Genomic DNA, 24,461 nt, shown 5'->3' on the forward strand with positions numbered 1-24,461 from the left:
AGCTTACAGGAACTCTTTTATTCCTACTGAAATTTCTATTTTAAATAAGACCAAATATATTTATTAGTACATTGTATTTAAGCCTTTGTTATTTATTTAGGTTTCTTTGGATTAATTGTGTTTTGTGATGTGTGTTGTGGTAGATTTTTACCTAAACCTAACTACGTACTTGGGTCTCGTCCACAATCTACGTCCCCTAACGTCTGCAGTCGACGTTTAGTCTATACTCCAGCGAGTCTACAGTCGACTTCAGCTGAGTCTAACCTTTACCCTAGCGCGTCTACACATCGACGTCGGCTGGGTGCTAATACATGTTCCCCTAACTAGCTTACTTCCTGCGCAGGAATAATCGACAAACAGACTTCAGCAAATGTCCTCTAAATGCTTTAATCACGGCCGGAGGATCTCGAGCAGCTCTCAGAGAATCTTCCCCAAGTAGAAGCAAGGCCGGAGGATCTCAGACAAATTCCATTGAGAATCCCACCAGCTAACATGAATACAACAGTTTTTATGGAATAAGGGGTATGGCAAAATGACATGAAACTTTATATAATTTCCCACAATTTGATTGGTTCTTCTGTTACTAGGTAGGAGCAAATTTTGTTGTTGTGATTACTTTTGAAATCACGAGGTTTGAAACCTAGTCATCTGTCTAGTTTCACTTCCCCTATTTGTTACTTTTACACACACACACACGCAAAGTCAGTTTTCCCTTGGTTTCGAACAGTACATTTCATTTTGTTCAAATGTTAGATGTTATATACAGTTTACTATTTTTTATTATTATTAAAAAAAATCCATCACAGTGTGATTGTACTGTGTATATGTGAGCCTTTTAACCTAGGACAAATTTCTATCACTGGTTGATATATAATCAAGTTTTTTTTATTTGAATTTGAACAGTTTGTGTCAAGTTTAGGCTTAAAACCAGGCTTATGTGCTTCTACATAAGTGTAATTCACCTATAATATCCCTCTGATTTTAGGAAAAAAGGTTTACCATGCATCATCTTGCAGCGACATTATAAATGCTTGGAAATAAAGCTTCATGTCTTTAAATCCGTACGCTGTCATTTCTCTGAATAAGTTGTAAAGCGTGTATATTATTTCCTGATGTCTTTTTGTTGATGCCTTACAAAGCACAAATCTGAATCAATCAATTCATCAAGGAAGATGAACATAACTTTTAAAAAGCAGGGGAAATTCCAAACTCTATTTAAGTGTTTAGGATGTACAAGAATGTACAAAGAGATTTCAGATATAAAATCAGATGATTTCCTATTAATTCAATAGAACATGAGGGAATACTAGGGAATACCAATACGTCAGCATGATGGCTTTACTTTTTATGACATCATGAGCAATCCAGACATTTATATAGGCCTACAGTAGATCAGTGATCTCCCCACATTTTGTCAGGATTGTATTTTTTCTATATTAAAATAGAACACAGTTATTTTAAATTGCAATAAAATTTCACAATATTAAATAATGCAGCCTTGGTGAGCGTACGAGAATTCTTTCTAAAACATTTTTTTTTTTTTTGTATAAATAAATATTCTAAACTTTTGACCGGTAGTGTACTATACTGAAATGCTGGTGATGTTAATGTGCACTGAATCCTCCCACTGGAGGCTGTTAAAACAAGGCTAATCTGCTCTCTGTCCTTTCTATATATGGGTTCTGTTAATCTCTTTTTAAAAGCTGTGTGAGGTTAATTTTAAAGCTATAAGGTAGACACCTTCAAAAAGAATGTGTTAAAAGTGATAGAAAAGCACATATTTTCTTCCTGTTTGTATCTAACTTCAAGACATGCAGCAGATGGCTAATGGACAAGTACAGGTCAGTCGGACTCGGTGCCATCAACGGTATCTCGAAACTCATCAGTGAATGCTGTTTACTTAATGATCACCAGAAATGATCCCTAATGATCACTAGAAAGCAGTGGCAAGTGAGCATTATCACCAAATGCAACTGGAAATGTTAATCACATCTTATATACACATCTTATAAGATGATGCTCGTGCTTATTTAAACTGGTTAATTAACAAAAATATGAGTGAGTGGATATGTTATCCCTGCTGACAGGAAACATTGCTTTTGTGTAGTGAGTGATGAATACCACATAAACACATTCTGACATGTTGGACACGTTGTTTACCGACACGCTATACAGTCCCTTAGTTTGAAAACCATGACAGGTGGAAAGTAAATAGATTTTTCCACTGTCTGACACAGAATGACAGACCACAAACAAGCTTTAACTTAGCTCCATACTCAGGCCCAGCTATGCTTGGCTCCTCTGATCTCGAGATTCGAGCGCAGGACAGAGTTGCAGTGACACTCGTTTGATTGATGTGTGGACCGTCGTCTTGACAGGCATCTCCTTACAGGGGCTGCAACTTTCACAGTAGTGTGTGCTTGTACTAGTTTGTCTGTGTGCTTGTGATAAAATGGGATTATAACCTGTCTCTGGCGGGGTGGACGGATGCGGGGTCTTGTGATGAATCTATAAAGCTGAAATATTCGACATATCAGTAATAGCAGGACAGAAGGAGGATGTTACGTTGCGATTGGGGAACAGAATAATGGAGTACTGCAGGCATTTTGTTTCTGGAAATGTGAAATAATTTGGTGCAAAAAGTTGACAACCCATCAAGATAAGTTAAGCAATGTTCAACATTTATACATTATATACGTTATACAAGATTCAACACAGTTTAAGTTGAAATTACTTAATCATCCAAGTTGATTGTACTTAAAAATGCATAGTTTTACTTTAAAGTACATTTTAAGTCATAATGTTCAAATGTTTTAAAAAGTACACAAACTGAAAAAACTAACTAAAACACATGTAAAGTACTTGATTATAATTTTAACTGTACTATAATGTGTTATTGGATATTGCATTTACAGTTAATATTGCAACTTCATCATTGCAAATGTGTAATTGGAAATATAATTCAAATGTGACATACAATAGAAATGATATTAAGGTCTATTTTAAAATACACATCAAGATGTACTTAGGTCCTAATTAAATGGGTCAACACTTTTTTATGTTTGACTAAGGGCCAGATTTACTAACAGCTTGCACCAGTGCAAACTCTCTTTTGGCGTTATAAAGCTACAGTCAGGATTTATTAAAGACACGCAGTGAAAATTTTGCGCTGAAAGGTGTGGATACAGCGATTTTTGTGGCTGACCTTGTTGGATATGCATTTGTAGTTTCAAGTTTCCCTTTCAGACACAATATTTTTGGGAGGAGAGTATTTAAATGAGTTGCAATGATTTGCGCTTGTCAGTTTAATGGTATTTGCGCCATTATTTAACGGGCAGAAAAGAATGTCTTAAACCGGACGCTAATTTGCGCTGCTCTTGGTAGATTGTGTTGGTCATTATGGAAATGATCCGGCTGTGTCTGTGTTCTTTAATTTGCGAGTCGTCAGTAGATCACGCACAGAACTTTTGTGGGATTATAGCACTCTCACGTTAATTTACCCTATTTAGTTCATCTGGCCCTACACTGTAAAAAAATTCTAATCCTCCCAAATCAAAAATTTCAAGTGACCAACATCTAAATTTTTCAATTGTCCCAAGTAAAATTCTGTAAATTATAAAATTAAATTTACGGATTTTCACTTGGGCCAATTGAAATTTACAGAATTTCACTTGGGCCAATTTAAAAATTTAGATGTTATCGGTCACTTGAAATTTTTGATTTGGGAGGGTTAGAAATTTTTTACAGTGTAACTGTATTTAATATAAATTTAAACTATAATACATTTCCATTGAATTGCAAATAACATGCTATTGAAAACTTTACATTCAGTTCATACTTAAAATGTTCTGCCATAATTATTTTTTTTCTGTAATAAGCATACTTTTTGTACTTAAGAATGCTTAAGTGTAATTTTTTTTTTTCACAAGAGTTATGCTTGATTTAATTTGATTAATTAAGTTTTTTTTTTTTTTTTTTGGTAACTCTACTTTTCTACTGGCATGACAGGGCTATATACCTTTTATAGCAAATATACTGTTCCTTAACAAAGGCTAAGGAACAGTACAGTGAAGGTTTTTACACTTCTTTCACCACATTCCAGGGGAGACAAATGGGGCCTTGGGGCCTTTTTATCAAGTGAATGCATTAAAAATGTTCTGAATTCCTCAAAAAAAAAAAAAAAGATGTTCTTTCATCTAAAGCCTGAACTTTCCAGTCAGGCATCTGAGTAATCCGCCTGATAACTATCCAAGGGCAGTAACAAACAAAGGTGAGCCTTAGTCATCAAACAAATGGCATGTACAAAGAATCTGTCAGTGAACAAGGTTGCATGATTTTTACATTTACTCTGGCATTCTGAACAATTAAAAAAATATTCCTAGATTTCAATAATATTAAGCCAGTGATCACAGTATGATATATCTGACTCATAAAATTTCAGGAATGGTCTTTTTAAAGCAGTCGAATCCTTAATTGGTCCCATGTTGGTTAGTTTACAGCACTAGAGTTTGGTGTTTATTCACAAGGCAACCTGTAATAAGCAAGAACATGACAGAGGTGGCCGTCTCCTCGTGTCTCATGTCCTCCGGTGACCCTCTTGTTGACTGCTGGCTCCCTCTTGAACACAGACAACACAAACAAACACATTAAGATGTCACCGACCTTGTTTCAACCACCCAGCGCCATCTCTGGTCACTGTGACACAGATATCCAGCCTCGAGGTATTTTCTCTGACCCTAGCTTTGGCATTAGGCTTGATGCTCACTGCTAGTTACAAGCCATCGGAAGCATTTTGTTCGAGGGTTATGACGAGGAGGTTGTCAAGGAAGGCCTTTAGAAAGAATAAGACATAAAGTGGTGATATCTGTCCCCCTGAAGACTACACCTGCACTGAAGAGGCTTGGAAGGAATTTAACAGTCATTTCTTGGTTTGTAGATGCTTCCGCAGAGTATGTGTGCGTTCCAGATGAGATATAAAATATACATTTAAATTCCATATTGATTTTCTACCTCCCACTCATCCTCTCTGCCAGCAGATTTGTCCAGTGGGTCATTACTTATCATAAGTACACCAGGACGCTGAACCGATGTGAAAGCGTTATTTTCATAGCAACCCAAAGAGAATCTCAAATGTTGCTCTTTCATAGCTCAGAATATCGGACCATTTTAGAGCTGTTTTTGTGCAAATAAACACAAATGTCTTCATATTTGTTAACATGCAATACGGGTGGGTCACTTTTAATTGAAGACGTAGCTAGGCCTCATTTGAAACATATGAGAAGCAGAAAATTCAACAAGACACACCATAAATGTCTCTCTTTGGTATCTAGAAAAACATGAGCACAGTTTGAGACATTGACTTTCTCTGAAACTCTTGAAGACACAAACATGAGATTTCTTTGTGTATTTTCTATAATGAAAAATCTCAGAAGCAGAAAACTTCAGCAAACGTCTCCTTTGGTTTCCATTTAATCTCATTGCTGATTAGGAGAAACAACTGAGACATTTAAAGAAAGAAAAAAAAAAGTAGTGAGGTGTTTTCTGTTTTGTTCAACAAAGAGGCACAAAATGCATGCATCTCTCTTTGGTATGTAAAAAAAAAACAAAAAACAAAAAAAACCTGAGCACAGTTTGAGTCCCGAGACTTTCTCTGAAACTCTTGAGGAGACAAACGTAAGATTGTTTTTTTTTTTTTTTTTCATGAGAGAAATCTGAGAAGCAGAAGCATCTTTTTACTCTCCATGTAATCTCATCGCTGGGAGAAACAATCAAGACATTAAATAGATCTGATTTGAGATGTATCTTTCTTGTGGGAAGCTTCTTCATCCCATATCTTCTTGTCCAATAAAGAGACAAGAACAAAATGTGTCCCTACAGAGGAGAACAACTGATGAATGGGTTATTTATTTCTTTTTTTCAGTTTGTTTGCGTGTGCAGCTCTTTTATAAAATATTTATCCATTACTGCCTCTTGTCTCACACAAAGAATACGGTATAAAGACAAAAGACGTGTCTGTTCTGATCTAAATGTATCGTGTTAACGTCAAAAGCCGGAGGAAATATTCACCATCAAAGTCGCACGAGTTCGACTTAAAACAGCTCAATTTGAATGCTCGCTGTGTGTGTCTGCCTCAAAGAATATATCAAAGTGCTACTGTTCTTCAGAAAGGCTCAATGTTCTACAACAACCGTCCCTATGTAAACTGCGACATTACCTGAAGCGATCACAAAGCATTGCTGCCCGGATTCATGAGTCCAAGATTTGAAAGAGAAGTATTTTGATCTTTGCTTGAGGCCATTATCACCCTCATAAACCCCGTTTCAGCTTAAAAACTTCACATTCTAGTTGACAAGAGCTGGAATTTTGAGTCCATGCATATATTAGGGCTTAGGTTTTAACTAAAGATATTAATATTGACTTATTAAATATTTTTAACACAAAAAGTTGTAAGACAAACTTAACTGCTAAATAAACTGCTTTGAAACAGCATGATACATTTAAAATCAATTGATTTTTTTTTTCACATGATTTATTAACTCTAATATGTAAAAAAAAAAAATAAAGTAAATATTTTTAAAATAATATTTTAATCATTTGGTTTGATGTTAATGTGGTAGCAAAAGCCAATAAGCTGATTCTGGAAACATGTTGAATAATGAAATACAGCATTTTTTTTTTTTTTTCACACAGCAGATATTGGCTTTTATGCCTGGAAAAATGACATCTGTAAAATGTACATTTCAGATTTACATCAGTCTGAATTGTGAGTAATTTACATCCCACAAGATATATATACCTTGTATCATATATATATAGTTATATATATAGTTACTTAATTTAACCAGAAATGTTCAAGGAGATTCAGTAGAGCTTTAGCCACCATTACATTTCTGGGAAGTCTTTTCATGTATTTTGAAAGTGTCAGACAGGCGTCTGACAGCTGAAGGTGAAAGTCAGGTTATAGGGCAAGACAACGACAGTCTGCAGAGACCTCAGCAAGACCTCCTATATGACAGAAGTCCATATCTCTGCACTGACTCTGTGGTGTTGGTTTCATCCTTTTATCTCCCTTTCCACGGTTGTTTTTTCCATGTTTCGCCACATGCGTTCTGCGGTGTTGCACTGATTTGATTTCCCAGCTCTCCTTTTCTGCTCTGCGTGACTTAATCAGAATGACAGTGTCTCAGAGCCCCGGGAAAATCTCTCTCTCTTTCTCCATCTCCCTCTTTTCTTTTCTCCCTCACTCCGCAAGTTTACGCTGTCCGTGACAAACTCACAGTGGCACCTTTCCTCGTGTTGTGTTTCCGCAGACAGCCTTGTCATACACATTTCAGCGTGTACACACACGCGTACAAACCCTGTTTCTGCTTCTGCTCCTTGCCATCAGCTCATTCACTCTCTCTTTTATCCCCCCTCGCTCTTCGTTCCTCTCAATTTAACACAGCGTTAATGCAAATATAAGAAATGTTTCAGTAAGTAGAGATTTATTGGGAATATCTTCAATTGTTCCACCATCAGTTCTCACATAAAGGTCTTTTAAAGCACCTTGAGGTTCTTTGCTGTGGAGTTGGTTGTTTTACAGCCTGGATTATTTCCAGTAATTGAAATTCAAAAAGAGCATCCAGAGATGGAAACGTTCCGTAAACCCACCCAGCGAGTCCTGTTTTTCTCTCTGTGATGTATCAAAGCACTTGCCTAAAGCTCAAATACGTGCTTTCGCCGTTTACTATGTACACTTCTCGTTCTCCTGCTACCAAATGATGCTATCTGGACTTTTACTGTTGAGGTCAAAGCACTCGTGATGCTTGTTTTTAGCGCACAATCCTGACCCAAGTCATGTGAAAGGCTTAAAACCGCAGCCTACAACTAAAGTACAGTCACATGACACATTATTGCCCATTGTAAAATCACAAATAATCACTTGATTTGACCCAGACAAAATACTTGCTGAGGTATTTTGCATCAGATGTTTCTCCTGAGGAAAAAAAAAAAAGGATAAGGAACTCAGTAATCTTACATGCAACTCTACTAGAGTTTCAGAGGAATCCACGCCTCAAACTGTGCTTGGATTTGCCAAGATACGCTCTGCAGTCAAAAGTCAGTGATCTCTACATTTTTCATCAAATTATTCTAAGATAAAAATATTCAGCTGTACTAGTTGGAACCGTTTCGCATATGTCTGCATAATTTCTGATTTTGTTTATGTTCCAACATTTGATCATATTTAGCCGGAAGAGGACTTTTATTTTGGAATACATGATGATGGATTTGTTGTGTTTCTCCTGCCATTCATCTGATAGCTCTGTACTCATACTGTATGCCAACAACTGTCTCATTTGTGTCCTCTTTTACAAAGGAATTGCAGGAGAAACAACTGAGAAAAAAAAAAGAGCTACTGACAATAACGTTTTCCATCGAGTGAGCTGATATTGTTTTAGAAGACGTTAATATGTCCTTAAAATATCCTTGTCATTGTGCATCCCATCCCGTTGGATCCATGATCTGTTGTTCCAAAACACAGTGCGTTCAATTACACGCAGCTGCGCTGCAGTAAATGTAAGTTCATTAAATATTAAAACAGACCCCTGGAGACCCTTTAGTCATTGCATTTAGGTGAACAATTATTTGCGCCTAATTGTCCGGCGTTCACAGCTAAAGCGCTTGACCCGTCGACACTGGCAGCGAGCGACAGGTGTATCTCTGACCCGTTTCACCCGCAGCCCGTCTCTCATTCAATTAGATACAACAATACTCACACCTGTCAGTGGCAAGTTGGCCAGCTCTTTTCCTGTCCTCCCCTGTTCTATCTGTCTTTCTCTCTCATCTTAGGAGAAGCTTGTGTTGCACATGTGGGGGTCCCTCTCCTCTTCTGACCTGTAAATACTGCAGGAGGTCTGGAGACTGATTCTGTCTGACAGCCCCTCACCGACGTAATGTCTTCTGCCCTCCCTTTCACTGCCATCTCCCCTGCTCTCTTCCACTTGTCTAAGCATTTTAATGACATATGCTTGCAGGCTTTCTCCAGCCGCAGTCATACTAGTGGAGCGTGCCTTCCTCTGAGCGAGGGATGTTTGCAGAGGAAAGCAGGGGATGAGTTATGTGGACTGATTTTTGCTCCATTTTCATTATAAGCATTGTCGGGAACAAAAATGCATTTCCCTTGCACAAAGTGGTTAATTTGCCTCTGTGATAGTCGAGTCTCCAACACCCGATTTTTTCATCTCTCACTTCCCCATGCTATATCCCCCTGACTTTTTCATCATGTTCATTTATTTCCCCTGCTTTATCTTCCCAGACTCTGTGTCTCACTGCGGCCTATTGTACTAATTTATGAGATTTTTTTTTTTTTTTAGAGTGATGGAACATTCTGCCTCTTTTGTGAGGTGAGCTGCCTACCTAGACTGCATTTTAAGACACTATAGGTGCATATCTAATGTGGAATAAAAAAGTTGGCAGAATAATTCTATTCCTTCTTTCAGCCCAATTATAAAAGTGCATCGTATGTTTCAATCCCAGAATGCACTGTTTTCAGTTATAATACTAATACTAATACTAATACAAATATTAAAAAGGCTTGTGATTGTTTTTGTTGAGAGGATACTATGTTCAAATATTTCTTTTTATTTTGTATTTGTTGTATTTTAACATGTTATCTAACTGTATGACTGCTACCTTGGCCAAGTCGCTCTTGTAAAAGAGATTTTAATCTCAATGAGACTTCCTGGTAAAATAAAGGTAAATAATAAATAATAATATGGTGGCTGAGACCAAAGACTGTATAATTCCCAAGATGGTTCACTCGTGTTGCTATGAATGGTGGCTCTAGTATTTGAATAATCTCATTATATGTTCTCGTACTATCTCCTTACAGGCCACTGACAGTTAGGTTTTAGGGATGAATCTTTATTCTTACTTTTTATCGTATGTTCCCACACAAATCACATTGTACAAATTCATGCAGAAGCTCCACCTTGTAAAATAGTTCTCATGAGAGTGGGTTGGAAGTTATTAGCTTTATCCACATGCTAATGCAAAACTAATTGTGAGATGAGTCTCAGTCACTTATAAGGTTTGACTCTTAGAAGGCATCAGGCTATGTTAGCAACTCACTTTTGGAAAAGAGCCATTTCTAGCTGAGATTATTTACTCAATATTTGTGTACATCAAATAGTTGATGAGTCCCATTGACAAATGGGGGTCCCATAAACTGTTTGATTACTTTGTGTTCAGCAGAGGAAAGAAATCCATAAAGGTTTGGAACAACTTTAGTGTAGGTAAATGCTGATAGAATGACATTTTTTGGGTGAACTATCCCTTTAAGGTTCTAATCCAGTCCGGATGCTGCCTATAAAGACCGTAGACAACAAAGCAGTTCACTAGGCTTTGGAACAGAGTCACCTCTAGCTAAGATAAATGCCAGCTACCCAAACACACACACACTCTGTTCTGTCCCCATCCATGTCCTACATAATTTGGAGCAGGGGAGCACTAGAGCAAGCGAAGGGATGAAAAGGGTCCCGGCGGTCCCGCTCAGGGCTAGTTTATGACGCCGTGGCCCATTCCTCTGTCGTGCTGAGTGGCTCCCAGCTCCAGGGACCTCAGGTTGAAATCTGGTTCAGGTCTCCACTGGGCCTGGCTCTTCTGTTGCCACATCATTAATTCAGCTCAGAGAATTCCACCAGCCATAGATACCAGTCCATCTCTCTTTCTCTCTCTGTTTTGCTCTTGCCTACTTTCATCTCTTTGTTGCCTCATCCCTCCGCAAACATACGTCTTTCAAAAGCTAAATCTAAAACTGTTGATCTTCCTTGTTTATTTTGTTTATCTCTTTGCTCTCTGGTTTAAGGATTTTCACTTGGTTATATCCAAAAGGATAATCAATTCAGGATTGTCCTATACAATTTTTCAGGTGACAAGTGATTGGTCTGTTGACACTGAAGTATTTCTACTTGATGTAACACAATCGAATCCGGTATGAACATGTTTGATGTTTAATATCCAGTTCAATGGAGCAGGATTTTGGATCAATGGGCGAGGCATTGAAAACCAAGAAAAATTGTTGCGTGTCACAAAAAAGACATTGCAACAGATAAAAACACCCTTTTCTCACTTTTTATTGACTGGTACAACAGAGGGAGGACAGGAAATGATGCAATCATGACTGAAACTCATGCCGCCCGCATTGCAATAACCGCTAGGCCAAGACTCTGACAGCCAGACATCAAATTACAAGGAATACATGTTTCAAAGTCTGAGTGCTTTACTTTCTCAGTTGAGAGAATTGAGGCTCGGTTTGCTCATATTTTCTATTCATCATCACCTCTCATTAGAGCTGAGGAACATCAGGGTGCCACCCCTGTCCTGCACGTGGCCGGTTCTCTTGCCCCCTTAATTGCACCCGAGGCCTTTGATGGAGTCGGTTTTTCCATTTTCACCTCAGCGGAGGCAGAATGATGAGCGAGACAGAGGTGATGGAAAGGACTATGAAGTAGATGGCATTTTCACTGAGGACACCATAAAGGGCTCGGGCATGAAAAGACCCCATAATTCTGTCTGTCTCTCTCATTCGTTTTCCTTCTCTTTTCCCCTCTCATCTCACATGCATGATGCTAGAAGTGTTCTCTGCCTTTGTTGGCCTTGTCTGCTGGTTTACAAGATGAAAGTCACTTGTTTGGCAACCTTCAAACGCAGGAGGCAGAAGGCCTGAAAGTCGCTTTTGTCTCTGACACTTCAATGTGCTCTCTTGCACTTCAAGAGTGTGTGTCTTTATCTGTGTATGTATAGTATATTCTGCCTGAGAGGCAGAAAGGTCTGATTCGTTTAACACAATATAATAGAGAAGCACATGGTTGTTGGACGTGTCTAAGGCGATATGTGTTTTTATATGCCATTTACAGGTATGCGGTTGGAACTGATAATTAAGTATCAATGTAAATTCTATGTCAAGTTCTTTTTTACAATAAAGCTATAAATAGGAGTATACATAGATTAAAATAGATTCAGATGGCATTTCAGAGAGAAAGGGTGGAATGGCTTGACTTGGTGGACAAATATATTACATCACAAACCATTAACATTTGCTTCATCCATTGATGAAACCCGAGATGTTATTGAGCCATTCCAATATACTACAGCCAGACAGTCCATCAAAACATTAGAGATAGACAAGCTTTGTGTTATGAAAGTACTTCTTACCTTATATAAAGTCTTTACAAATTCTCAATATCAGCACACATATGACATGAAATGTCATTTTGAGAACTTGGGGTTGTAGGTCACTGACAACTTTCTCATTACTTTCTCATAAAAATATGACTCATGGATCCATCATACTGTTACACATGCGTTTTCTTTCTCAACTGTTTCCTTTCACTTAAAACATAGTAGACTGTGTTTATGTGAATACTCGCCAAGAGCGGCATTTTGTCATTATTTTGTGTGAATTTGACTGTTTATGAGCAATACGCACAATCCCATACCCAAACACAAGCCCTGTACCACCAACAATATTCATCCAGAGCAACTCAAACAAGTGAGTGAGGGGAGGCAGGTTTGTGTGTCACTCGCGGTCGGACAGATGAGAGAGCGAGAAAGAACAGCTGGTACGTGCATCCATTCTGAGGAAAATGAGTATTGGAAGTGATTCAGATATTTCACTTATTTTATTTAAGACACTATAAAGTTTTATTATTTCAGATGCCTTTTAAAAGACTGCAGTTTAAAAATGTATATATTATATAGAATTCAAGCCGCCAAAGTGTCTAGTAGGAGTGACTGCGTCGCACACCACTGCTGAAATCCACCCGCATTTGGCAGGTTGGAAGGTTGACGGTGTTAATGTCAAGCCCTGCTTATACAGTCTCTCAGGCTTTTTTGTATTAAGATTGAATATGAGAGAAAAAAAAATCTTAGTAATATAAATACCATACGATGAACTGGCCCACAAACAGACAGGCATGTCAGCGGTAGGATTACCTAGGCAGTTTACAGTTACCTTTCATTTGTAGCGACAATCCCATTCCTTTTGAGCATTTCCAGCTTTCTGAGGCAATAACTTTGTTTACCTTCTGAGGTATTGTGAGATGATGTTTCTAATCAGACAACAATTAGATAACACAGAATGAGTCTTGCTGGAAAAAAGGAATGCTTTACTTTCCTAAACATCTCAAAACAGTGCGTTTTTTTCACCTAAAAGACAGCTATTTTGTTTTCTTTCTTTACCCCCCCCCCATCTCCTCCTCTCTTGTCTTTTCTTCTCAGGCCAGAGAAAAGCTTACAGATGGAAAGTAGTCAGCCATATGCATTTACTATCACATATTATCCACAGTATTCATACTCATGCAATGAATGGCAATATAAAAAGGTTTAATGGTAGTCAGATTTCAGAAAAAAAAGAAAAATGTCCCCCCCCCCCCATGTGTCATACAAATGTGAATATTACAATTAGAAACAATTAACCCAAGGGAGAATGGGTAGTACAACATTAAAACAGACTGGTTTGTCAAGTACTTCCAGTAGTGATGTCTTGAGATGAGTCCCAGTGTTCTGGTGAAGGATGAGAGTTTATTTTATCACCAAAGAACAAAAAGTGACCTTGTAAACACACTGGACATCATTCATTCACTGGCAGCAATGGCGGCAGGAGATGGGAGAAAACGTAAATCTGACTGGAAGAGACTGGAAGCATAGGTGCTGAATGCCAGTGGTCGTGCCTTAAATTTGATGTTGGCAGTGTGACGTGGCTCCTCTTTCACTCTCGTTCGAGGAAATGTGATTTAAACTGAAGTCTTAATCATTGATGGGGAGCTTCCTGGGACCCTACATCCTTTCTCTCTCAACATCCTCATAAAAACACCCGAACCCAGCAGTCCTCCGGGCTTGGGTGCATAATGTGTGGACCGTACACACTTACAGGCTATCATATCTCTCTCTCTCTCTCTGCCTCAGACCTATATCTTTTATATGGCTGCAGTCCACTTTGCTGCTATTATACTGCTCTTCATGGTAACATTATCACTTAAGATAAGGGGTTCAATAAACTGCACTCTCTTTTAGGGGCACTCTGCTCTTAATCCAATCTCTGAATATAAGCACCTTTATCACTGGCTTTACTGTAGACCCTCACCTCACCTCCAGCCCCCATTTCCAATAAGAGACACACCAAGACGGCCGTCAGCCAACAGCAGGCCGTTGTAGAGCGTCTGTCAGCTTAGTTTTTGCTGTGTGTCAGAGCCCGTCTGTTGTGTTCATGAGTGAATTATGTTATGACTACTATTTTGTAGTAGTTGTGTAATGACGTAAAGTGTGTAGAGAACGGAAGTGATGAGTAAACAAGATGGAGGAAGTTCGCTACTCCTGTCTCGTGTGCTTTATTGCTGCTGACTAACTCCTGACAGACACCACACCGTCTGTGTTTGTTTGGCCGATTGAGGATTTTGAATAGTCGGTGAGACAGATCACTCTGATTGGCTGTTCGGCTCAGCGAATCAGTACATGAGAAGAATAGCGGAAGGGATGAAAGAGAACAAACAACAAGAGTGCACAAAGAGAAGGCTGTTTTATTTTTACATATTCATCTTACATGAGCAAACATTTTCTTAATGACATTGCATCTGGAATGAAGAAAGTGAGGTCCAACTGATCCGGATGATTCATATTAAAAATGGTAAGCGAGAGCTGCTTTTGTTTATGGTTAGTATATTTGCAGTCCTAGTTTCGGTTTCCTTTTTTAAATGACGAATATAGACTACTGACACCAGCTGATGTAGACAGTTATGGAGCAGTCGTGGCCTAATGGTAAGAGAGTCAGACTGGTAATTCGAAGGTTGCGGGTTTTATTCTCAATACAGGCAGTAAATGACTGAGTTGCCCTTGAGCAAGGCACCTAACCAGGTGTGTGTGTCCACGGTTTGCAATGTGTGTATTCACTACTCATTACTCCTAATGTGTGTGCACTAACTTGGATGGGAGAGGAACTTAAAATGTAGAGGACAATTCCGAGTTTACCATACTTGGCCTTCACATTTTTTTATTATTTTTTTATTTCTCTCATAAAGGTGCACTGGCTATCGTCTGTGGTGTTTTAAGCTCAACTTTCTGGCCTAGATGCAGGTGACGACACGTTGCTAGGCCATGGCCTTTAACCCCTTTCTGTTTAGCCAAGCTCCAAAAGAGCCATCGAGGAGTTGATTAAATCCATTCTAAGTGGTGATTCCTAAATGGAGGGGTAGGTTTCTCTCCCGGGCGGGCAAGGGCAGGGCTGTGGGGAGCTGGGTCGTGGCCAAGTGGTGGCACAGCACGCTAGTGCCTCCTGGCCGACTCTCTGATTCGCACTAATGTCCTCAGGAGACCGAGCCGAGACCACTGTCAACTGGCCAGGGAGGCCGGCCAGATTGAAACCCCTGCCAGCATGTTTGAAAGGATGGCAAATCATTTAGCCACCCTGATGGCACATTAGCATTTTTTCAGGCGACGTACTGGCATGGAATAACTGCACACTATTAAACTCCCTTTGAAGTCGACGCTCGCAGGATACCACTGTAAATACGTATAAATAAATAGGAGAGCCCATAATGCACAAAAAAGCGTTGGCTAATTACAGCGTGGCTAACATTGTTTGCACTCTCTCACAGGGAATCACTCTGACACTCAAAGCACAAAGCAGAATCTGAGGTGAAAAATATTCAGCACAACAATGCTGAGAACACAGAGGCTGAAAGCTGGGAAATAAAAGAATGAAGGACACGTAGGTGTTTGGAGAGCCAAGTCCCTTCACTGAATTCAGCATTGGAAAAAAACAAACAAACAAAAAAAACTATTTTGCTCTATGGGAGCAGTCAATAACCAGATAGTTCAAAAGATCATGTATCGACTCATCCATGTTTTTTTGCGAATTCCAATTGAACATAAACGTATACGTTTGATAGGATGTTTGAGGTGAATGCGTGTTCTCACATTCAAGGCTGAATGTCTTTAGTGAGATGGGCAGAAGATGTTGATGGCAGATTATTTACTGTTCACATGTATTGTCAATGAATACATGTCCTCAAGTCTAAGTGTCAGTATGCAACTTTCATGTATAATTATTTTTTGTAACATTTTCTATGGTCCCTTTTCACAGACTGTGATGACATACTGTATATATACACGATACTAACAACTGTAAAAACATCATCACACACACACACACACACACACACATATATATATATATATATATATATATATATATATATATATATATATATATATATATATATATATATATATATATATATATATATATATATATATGTGTGTGTGTGTGTGTGTTTTAGCTAACTGGATTCACTCCACAGCTCCCTCTGTAGGTTGTAAGCATAATGCAGTCAGGACAACAGAACATTTATTTTAGGGATTCACATCATGCTCCAAACAGAACGATTCCTCTGACACAAGCATCAAACATTTCTCCATTTCCATTGACCAACATTCTAATTTGCCTGCCAGAAATATGAAATAACGCCCATATAGACAAATGCAAAGTGAGGAAATAGTCAAAAAGAAGGAGAGAGAGAACAAGAAAAAGAGGCATAGCTGCTGTCTCTTCTGCTGTCTGGGTTGTAATCCCTCCTTTGGCACGCTAATTAGCAGCATTAGCATGGCTGAGAGCTGAAAACTTATTTGAGTTCTGCTTGGAGGAACTAGACATAAGCAGCTATTAGTATTCCCGCAAACAGACCCAAAAAAGTGACGAAAGCTTTCAGAAACTTGCTTTAACTTTTAAAGATTCCACTGCACATTTTCACTTTTAATGTTGTTTTGCGAATAGAACATTTGTCTGGAACAGATCAAAACCAAAGTACAATGTCCATCAATAATCTACACAGATAGCATGCCATATCGGCCATCTGCATGAAGGCTGCTTCTGACTATCTGTAGCATCTTATAGGCACTATTGTACATGTTTTTTTGCAATGTGACAGTGCTGTTTGATAAGCGAAATATCAAGTACACACCTTGCATTCAATTCCCTTGTCTTTCTATGATTTCCGGTGTACACGTTTAAAGACTGATTAGCATTTATATTGCTAGGGCTCACTACTGTATTTGGTGTATCACGGCAGCCCACCCCCACTACCACCACGCACATTCACTCACATATACACACAAAAAGCTGCCATGTCACTCAACTGTCCGTGTAAAACACTGAAGTGAAACTGCCAGACTGGCAGGGCTGGAGAGTGAGGGATCGAGACAAAGACTGAGTCCGTCAGATTTATTCAGGTGTAATATTGTGCCATCCCAGAAACTTCCAACAAAGCGATTGCAAGCCATTGTCAGATTGGCAACCCAATTCCTCCGCACTGCCACACTACACACCTCTGTGAGTCTCTAAACTGTCAGCTTTTTACTCTTATGTACCACCAAGCCAGCACAGGATACACTATAGAAGATATGAGAGGGAGAACCAGGGATTTATAGCCTGAGATATTATTTAAAAAAAAAAAAAAAAAAAAAAAAATGTTTTTGCCCTTTCCAACCAAAGATGTCTATATTACAGATTAAAGGCTTGATCCGTTAGCATTCCCGTTCATCTCAAAGGCAGTCATGCTAACCAGCCAAACTAACCAGCCAGCCAATCTGTTATGACAAAGTATTGCACTTAATTGAATTACATTAAATGTTCACTTAATTAAAAGTATATTTTTACAATATCTGTATTTGCGGATAATATAATATAATAATAATACAAACTTACGTGACTATATTTCTTACAATTTTTTAGAAGTGCACTTTGTAATGATATTAAAAGTTTTACTTCACATTTTAAAGCATATATCATTCACATTTTGATGTATTGACTAACACACTAAATGTGTTGTTTAATATTACATTTAAAGATAATGTATTTTAAATGTAATATATTGCATTTTAATTTTTACAAATATCGATTACAAATACATGACATACAAGGTTCAATAGAAATTACATTAAAGTATATTTTAGTTTACCAAAAATGCTTGTCAGTAAATGTGTCAGTACATTTTAAACATATTTCAAATACATTAAATTACATATAAATATGTACTTTTTAGGGTTGTACTGTTTAGGGTTGACCCACAAAGTTTGACCCACTGACCCAACAACGAGTTTAGTTTACCTCTCAAAATAATGATATAAAATGTGACATGTGATTTCTTTATTTCAGTGTGAGTAGTCTCAGTACAGAGTATAGCCAGCTAAAGCAGGAACAAGATCTCTCCTGCTGTTGATTCCATGTATTAGATCGCAATTTAGACGCCATTAATCTCGGCCATAATCTGTAGCAAAATCCTTGTGGTTTTCCTGGGAGGCTGACCCTCCGTTCCCTTCTGAAGCTCTCTCTGCCTAACATAGGTCCATGGAGAGATACGTTTCCCGTCCCTTTTGGCCCCCTCCGGCTCTCTGCTCATCCTTACGGAATAAACAGAAAGAGCTGAGTGGAAGCCCCACAGGTGACCTCATGATCGCCGCAGCATCTGGTTAAATTACTCAACATCACGCTCAGCTGACATGTAATCCCACATAATGCCCATTTCTCAAAAAGTGCACCAATTTGGATAAATCCAGCAATTCAGCTCTATGGCCCTGAGATTTCCACAGGGATGGTTTCATAAGCACGGAGGGCACAGGGTGGGCGCGGGTCAGGGGTGTGGGAGAGGATGATGGAGATGAAGGGTGGGGGGTGGCGGGATTGGTTTCTGCTACGTGGTTAAAAGCACAGATTTCATTGGTTCAGCTTAATAAAGTCCAGTAAAAACATCTTGTTTATGCACAGAGCTTGTCAGCAAAGCTGCTCTCAATGGATTTCAAGAATCAAGGCCAAATTAACGGCCATCTTCTCTTGACCTGAATCTGAGGAGATACAAACAACCCAACTGAAGAAAGAAAAATCTCTCTCGATTTGCAAAGAATTTTTTTTTTTAAACGAAAAAAAAAAAAAAAAAAAAAGAAGAAGAAGAGGAGGAAAATACACATATTCTACAGCAGATCATATTTCTTAGATTTTGGATTTTCTTCCACTCTTTTCAACCAAAGATTTGTTGTTACTTTTCCATAACTTTTCCAGTTGTTCATGCTTATTACATAAATATATATAAGAAAATCCTGACCTTTAATGTTAACTACTATGGTATTATAATAACTACCATAATTTAAATACAATTATATTCACTTCAGACATGGCCTGCATGGAAATCAATTTTTTTTAATTCCTCGATTTTAACAGTTTTTCCATATTCGTGAAACCCCTACAATCTAATACCCTTTCTGATCAGTGAAACCTTAAATAAAACAAAAACAAAAACAAGAATGTATGCAATATAAAATGTGTTTCATCTCTATTTCCATCCGAAATACTGTACTATTACTTCTAGAAAATAACCTCCCTCTCTCTGAGAAATGCAGTCGTCAGTGTTCACTTGAGAGTGGGAGTGGGCTAATGTGGCCAGGGAAGGTGTTACCGCCTTGTGGACCACATTAAAGGGGTCGGACGTCACAGACAAAATAACAGTAGGTGGTCACAGCTCAGCGACTCACACATGTATCCATGGGCAGAGCCGCTGTCAGCTCTTTAGCTTTGGTTGTCGATAAAGAATGACAGCAAGAAGGACAGAAGAATACTGATACGCGTTTACTGTCCGTGATGACTATGCGTTTATGTCGTTTATGTTACCCATCGCTGGCACACAAAACGGCTTAATCCAAGGATTAAAAAAAAAAGGTCCGCCAAAGAAGAAACCGGAATGTCATGTAGAAATTTGAAATTAATTAAACCTGAAATATTACTGAGATGTAAAAATCCATTACATTTGATCGGATTTGGTCCACATCCATGTTGAAAAAGGATTTGTGATGATTTGCAAAGTCTGACCAGGGAAAAATTGTTCCACATTTTAAAATGAAACACACTGAGATTCCTTTTATACGTGTATAAGGCAGCCGAGATTTGGCCTGAAAACAGCCAAAAGTGACATTTTAATTACCAGCCTGGTGAGGTGCGGCTTAGTGAGAGAGAGAGAGAGAGAGAGAGAGAGAGAGAGAGGACACACTAAGACCTGCTTTCTAGGGTTAAGACACAGCTTATGCCCTTGGCTGCGTGGGGACTTAACACCAGACGCTCCTGAAGAGCATTTGCCTCATCTATCAGAACAAGACGGCAGCGGTTAGGAGAGGATGACGGGGGAGGGAGAGAGTGATGGAGGACAAGAGGAATGTGGATAGACATAGACGGTCCTCAGATCTATGTCACACTGCCCCCAGTGGACTTGAGCACGACAGGGGAAGAGGAAAGCTGAATAATGTGTAATGAGACACTCTATAATGTTGAGTCCTGCAGCAGAGTATTGGATGGGTGAGACGAGCGTATATTAAAAGACCTTTTTTATGATGTTTTGCTGAAATGCCATTAAAAAAACACTGATTTCCCATGTGACACAGGCAGTGACAGAATACAGTTACTGAGAAAAGTATCGGATGGAATAAAACAGATGCAAGAGAATTCCATGGTGTGTGTGTGTGTATATATATATATATATATATATATATATATATATATATATATATATATATATATATATATATATATATATATGTGTGTGTGTGTGTGTGTGTATATACTTCTTTTAAATAAATCTATCTAGAATTAAGTTGAGTTACTTTTCTTAACCCACTGGAAATAGTTCTTGTTTTCTAAACATAAATCGAATATCATTTCGGGAGGTTTATGATTAAAACAATGCAAATGGGGTGAGATAAACTCAATTCAAAGTATTCTTTCAAAATTAGTCTCACAACATTTTGATCAAGTAATTTATCTTCTAGAAATATTTACTTACGGTATATGTTATGCAAAATAATGGAGATGAAAAGTGCAATTTCACAGAAATTACACGAAGAAACCCTGATTTCCCTTCTGACAAGGGCAGTGAAAACAGATATTGATAATTTCATCCGAGGAATGGATGGAGCAAAAAGGGCCAGATGCAAGAAATTCTATATTTGTTGTCTTGTTTTCCAGTTAAATAATCCAAAAACCCTTTGAACTATTTTAATTGACGGATATAGCATTGTTTCACAAGATAATAAGTCATGTTTTCAGAAAATATATCTAGAATTAAGTTCAGATACTTTTCTTAACCCACTGGCAATTTTCTTTTTCTTGTTTTAAGCATATTTATAATAACATATTTATGAGGTTTATGATTAAAACAAGAAATGAATGCCAGTGGGGTAAGATAAATGAACCCAATTCAAGATATATTCTCCCAAAAACAAGTCTTATCATCTCAAGCAATTTTGATTTTCAAGCAATTTCATCTTGTTCTGAGGATTTTTGCATATTTTTAATGAGAAATGAGACAAAAATGCTGATTAAGTAGAGGACTTTTCGGTGATGAAACGTGCTTTTCCACAAAAATTCTATGAAAAACCCTGATTCCCCTTCTGACACGGCCAGTGAAGGAAAACAGATATGGCGAGAAGCAACATTTTCATCCGAGGGACGTGTTAGAAAAGAGAAATGGAACAAAAGTGGACAGATAGAGAAGCTAGAAAAAGTGCTGTCTCTCAGAAAATGAACAAACTATGACTAAGAGAGCGAGAAAAAAAGACGTAGAGAGAGAGAGAGAGAAGCTCTTGGACAGAAGGTTTGCCTGTGGTGCGACAGCTTTCTGTGCTGCACAAGGGTGAGCTTCTGCTCGACTGCGTGCCATCAGTTAGGGCTTGTCACCTGGTGTGTGTGTGTGTGTGTGTGTGTGTGTGTGTGACGGAGGGAGGGAAAGTGCCCTACATATACCCTCAACTCTTGACAAAAACTCAATACAGACTTTCTAAGCTCCAAGCGCCGCTATTGGACTTTTTGTCAACCTCTCACACACACATACGTTTCTCCTAATCTTTCTTTTTCTCCCCTAAATAAAAGACTTGGTTTTCTCCTGGACTTTTTCTAATATATGTATTTCTGCTGACACTGGTTAGTTCCATAAACAGCAATAATGTGTAGAACACAATCTAGCTTTGGGGAACCTGCCATCCCCAGGGGCAGAGCGGGGCGACAAGAACGCCTGTTGTTATCTTGTTTACCTGCCTGTTTTGCTTTTATTTTTTACAACCACAATACCTAGCTCAGCTCAACTGCACAGCAAAGCAAAACAAGCCGACTTTGCCTGGTGCGTGATGCTTTATGTGCTGAGAGCTTTAAAGAGTTAGACGGGAAGGAGATCAGACAGACTGTCTGACTGCATTCCTATTGGCGGTAACTGTGTATTGTTAGCATGTTGCATTAAGACCTCCACAATTCTTTTTAATGATGATTTCAAAGGGTTATGAGCTTTTCTTTTCACAAATTCATTAAAAAAAATCAATTCATCATAATAATTGAACATGTTTGATGCATGGACAGTTTGTTATGCCAACTTTCAGACAAGAATAGCATGAGGATCTAAAGTGTTTTCATGAAAGATGTCATCAAATGATGAACGCTAGTGTTCCCCCATCTTCTAAAACCATCCACGATGAAAAAAAAAAAGTAAAAAAACGCTATTCGCTGGACACATAGCTAACACTGCCATAAAACTAGATCATAAAGCTGACAGCCTCCCGAGGCATGATCTACTAAACAAGAAACGGAGCGCCCCATACTTCACTCCCACTGTCATCCTCAAAGCAGTTCCACACTCTCTCCCTGTTTTCATGTGTGAAGTTATATATTAACACTGTGGGTTATGTGAACATGCTGCTCTCGCCATCAGATCGTGAGTGAAGGGTACAGTATTTGCAACAATTTAATGAGGGTTGGAGTGAGGAAACAAGTTGAGTGATAAGCAGGTCATTAAGTTTGCTCTGCTAACTCGGCTCGGCTTTGATTTGCGTACGCTGTGTGATAACCGTGAAGAGACTTTGAGGGAGAGAGAGAGAGACAGCTTAGGAGATGCAGAAGAAATTCTCTAACTGAAACTCTGTAGCCTAAGATGATTCCATTAAAGTCCGAGGAATTTGTGTTTTCTAAACCCAAACAAACTCTTTGTGATGCAGCCAGTGCTGCTAGTTTCCCGCACAAGGGGCTTCAAATAAAGTCCCGGGGCTTTCGGATTTATTTGAACTTCCTTTTCTGGGTCACCGGTCGCTGCAGAGGAAGACAATCAACTCAATCTATCTAGCGCTGGCGAGTCACTGCCTCCCCTCTCAGCTGCTCGCGGAGGACGCGTACGAGAGAGCCGGCAAACGCTCTGAGGGGTCTCCGCGGCAGTCTCCAATTCGATCCAATTGTTTTTCAAAGACAACCACCTGGCGGCAAGCAGCGGAAACATCCGTCAGCCGATGCTAAGCCCGACTGTTTACAGACTCAGAGACCGTCTAAGAATAATCAAGTGCGATGTGTTTGCTCGCCGGTGCGCGAGTTGAACATCCTTTGACGTGCCTTCGGTCAATAGCCTGACCTCACAAGCAACCGAGATCTGGGTGTTCAATGAAACTTGTATGACAGACAAACAAGATGCCATGCAACTACTTCAAACTGTTAGACACAAACTCTAGGTTTCACAGCCGAAACCTCCGAGCTCAAGACTCCGGTTCAACTCCCAGAGATTCCCATCTCGCAACACTGACACAGGACACAACACAGCGGAGACGAGGAGACCAGGCAGCTTACCGTGACCCGTCAGCCACAAGATCAGAAAGACCTCCGGGATCATCTCGGCACTTCGCAGGGGTGGTGACCTCTTGGGCACCGAGCGGAAGTCAGGCTGGGAAAGTTCACACACACACACCGGCGCACCACTCTTCTGGCTGGCTGCTATTGTCAGTCCCCCGATGTGCTCTCTTAATGAAGAAAGGCTCTCTGTCAATCTCTTTCTTCTTGTGTTCCCTTGTTCGCTCTCTTTCTCAGTGTGCTGTGATACCAATCTGCTGTGTTGTCCTACGGTAACTGAAGTGACTCTGTTCTGATGATGCGTGTGCAAGCGCTCTCATAAACTCAGAGTACTCATGCTCTCTCTCTCTCTCTCTCTCTCTGGCGCTCTCTCACACACACACTGCTCTTCCATTCTCCGGCTCACAGAGTCAGTCTGCCTCTCTCTCTTTCTCACTCCTCCCTCCTCCTCCCTTGCTCTTTCTCTCAGTGGAGGAGGGGGCCGGCTGCACACAAGGCCCGCCCACCCGATCAAGCGGAGCAACGCTGGTCTAGCAAGAGGCTGGGAATCAGAGCTAACCTTTGGGAAATGGGACTGAAAGAAAGAAAGAAAGAAAGAAAGAAAGAAAGAAAGAAAGAAAGAAAGAAAGAAAGAAAGAAAGAAAGAACATCCTGAGTGAAAAGGGACCATCTACATGTCTAATAATCAAATGAGCTGTGATTGGTTGCTTTGCATGTCAATCATCTCGTTGAACCAGACTTAAAGAGTCAAGTGTCTGTTTGCACTAGTCTAAAAGAACACAGAGATGTA

The 24,461-nt window shown here is 39.2% G+C and overlaps 1 protein-coding gene across 4 annotated transcripts in view; it reads right to left on the bottom strand.

Annotated features, from left to right (window-relative positions):
• Positions 1–24,088, bottom strand: part of kirrel3b (kirre like nephrin family adhesion molecule 3b) — a 211,459-nt gene extending 187,371 nt beyond the window's left edge. For 3 of the 4 annotated variants that reach the window (XM_081372331.1, XM_081372329.1, XM_081372330.1), the window contains exon 1: positions 23,672–24,070. In XM_081372331.1, coding sequence (XP_081228457.1) covers positions 23,672–23,714 — 43 coding nt within the window. In that variant the 5' untranslated portion in view covers positions 23,715–24,070. Of the gene's footprint in view, positions 1–23,671 lie in introns of all 4 variants that reach the window. The other variant, XM_081372332.1, reaches the window with a different exon arrangement.
• Positions 24,089–24,461: the final 373 nt, after the last annotated feature.

The sequence above is a fragment of the Scardinius erythrophthalmus genome, assembly GCF_964197995.2.
Source record: "Scardinius erythrophthalmus genome assembly, chromosome: 8".
In the NCBI taxonomy this organism is placed as follows: domain Eukaryota; kingdom Metazoa; phylum Chordata; class Actinopteri; order Cypriniformes; family Leuciscidae; genus Scardinius; species Scardinius erythrophthalmus.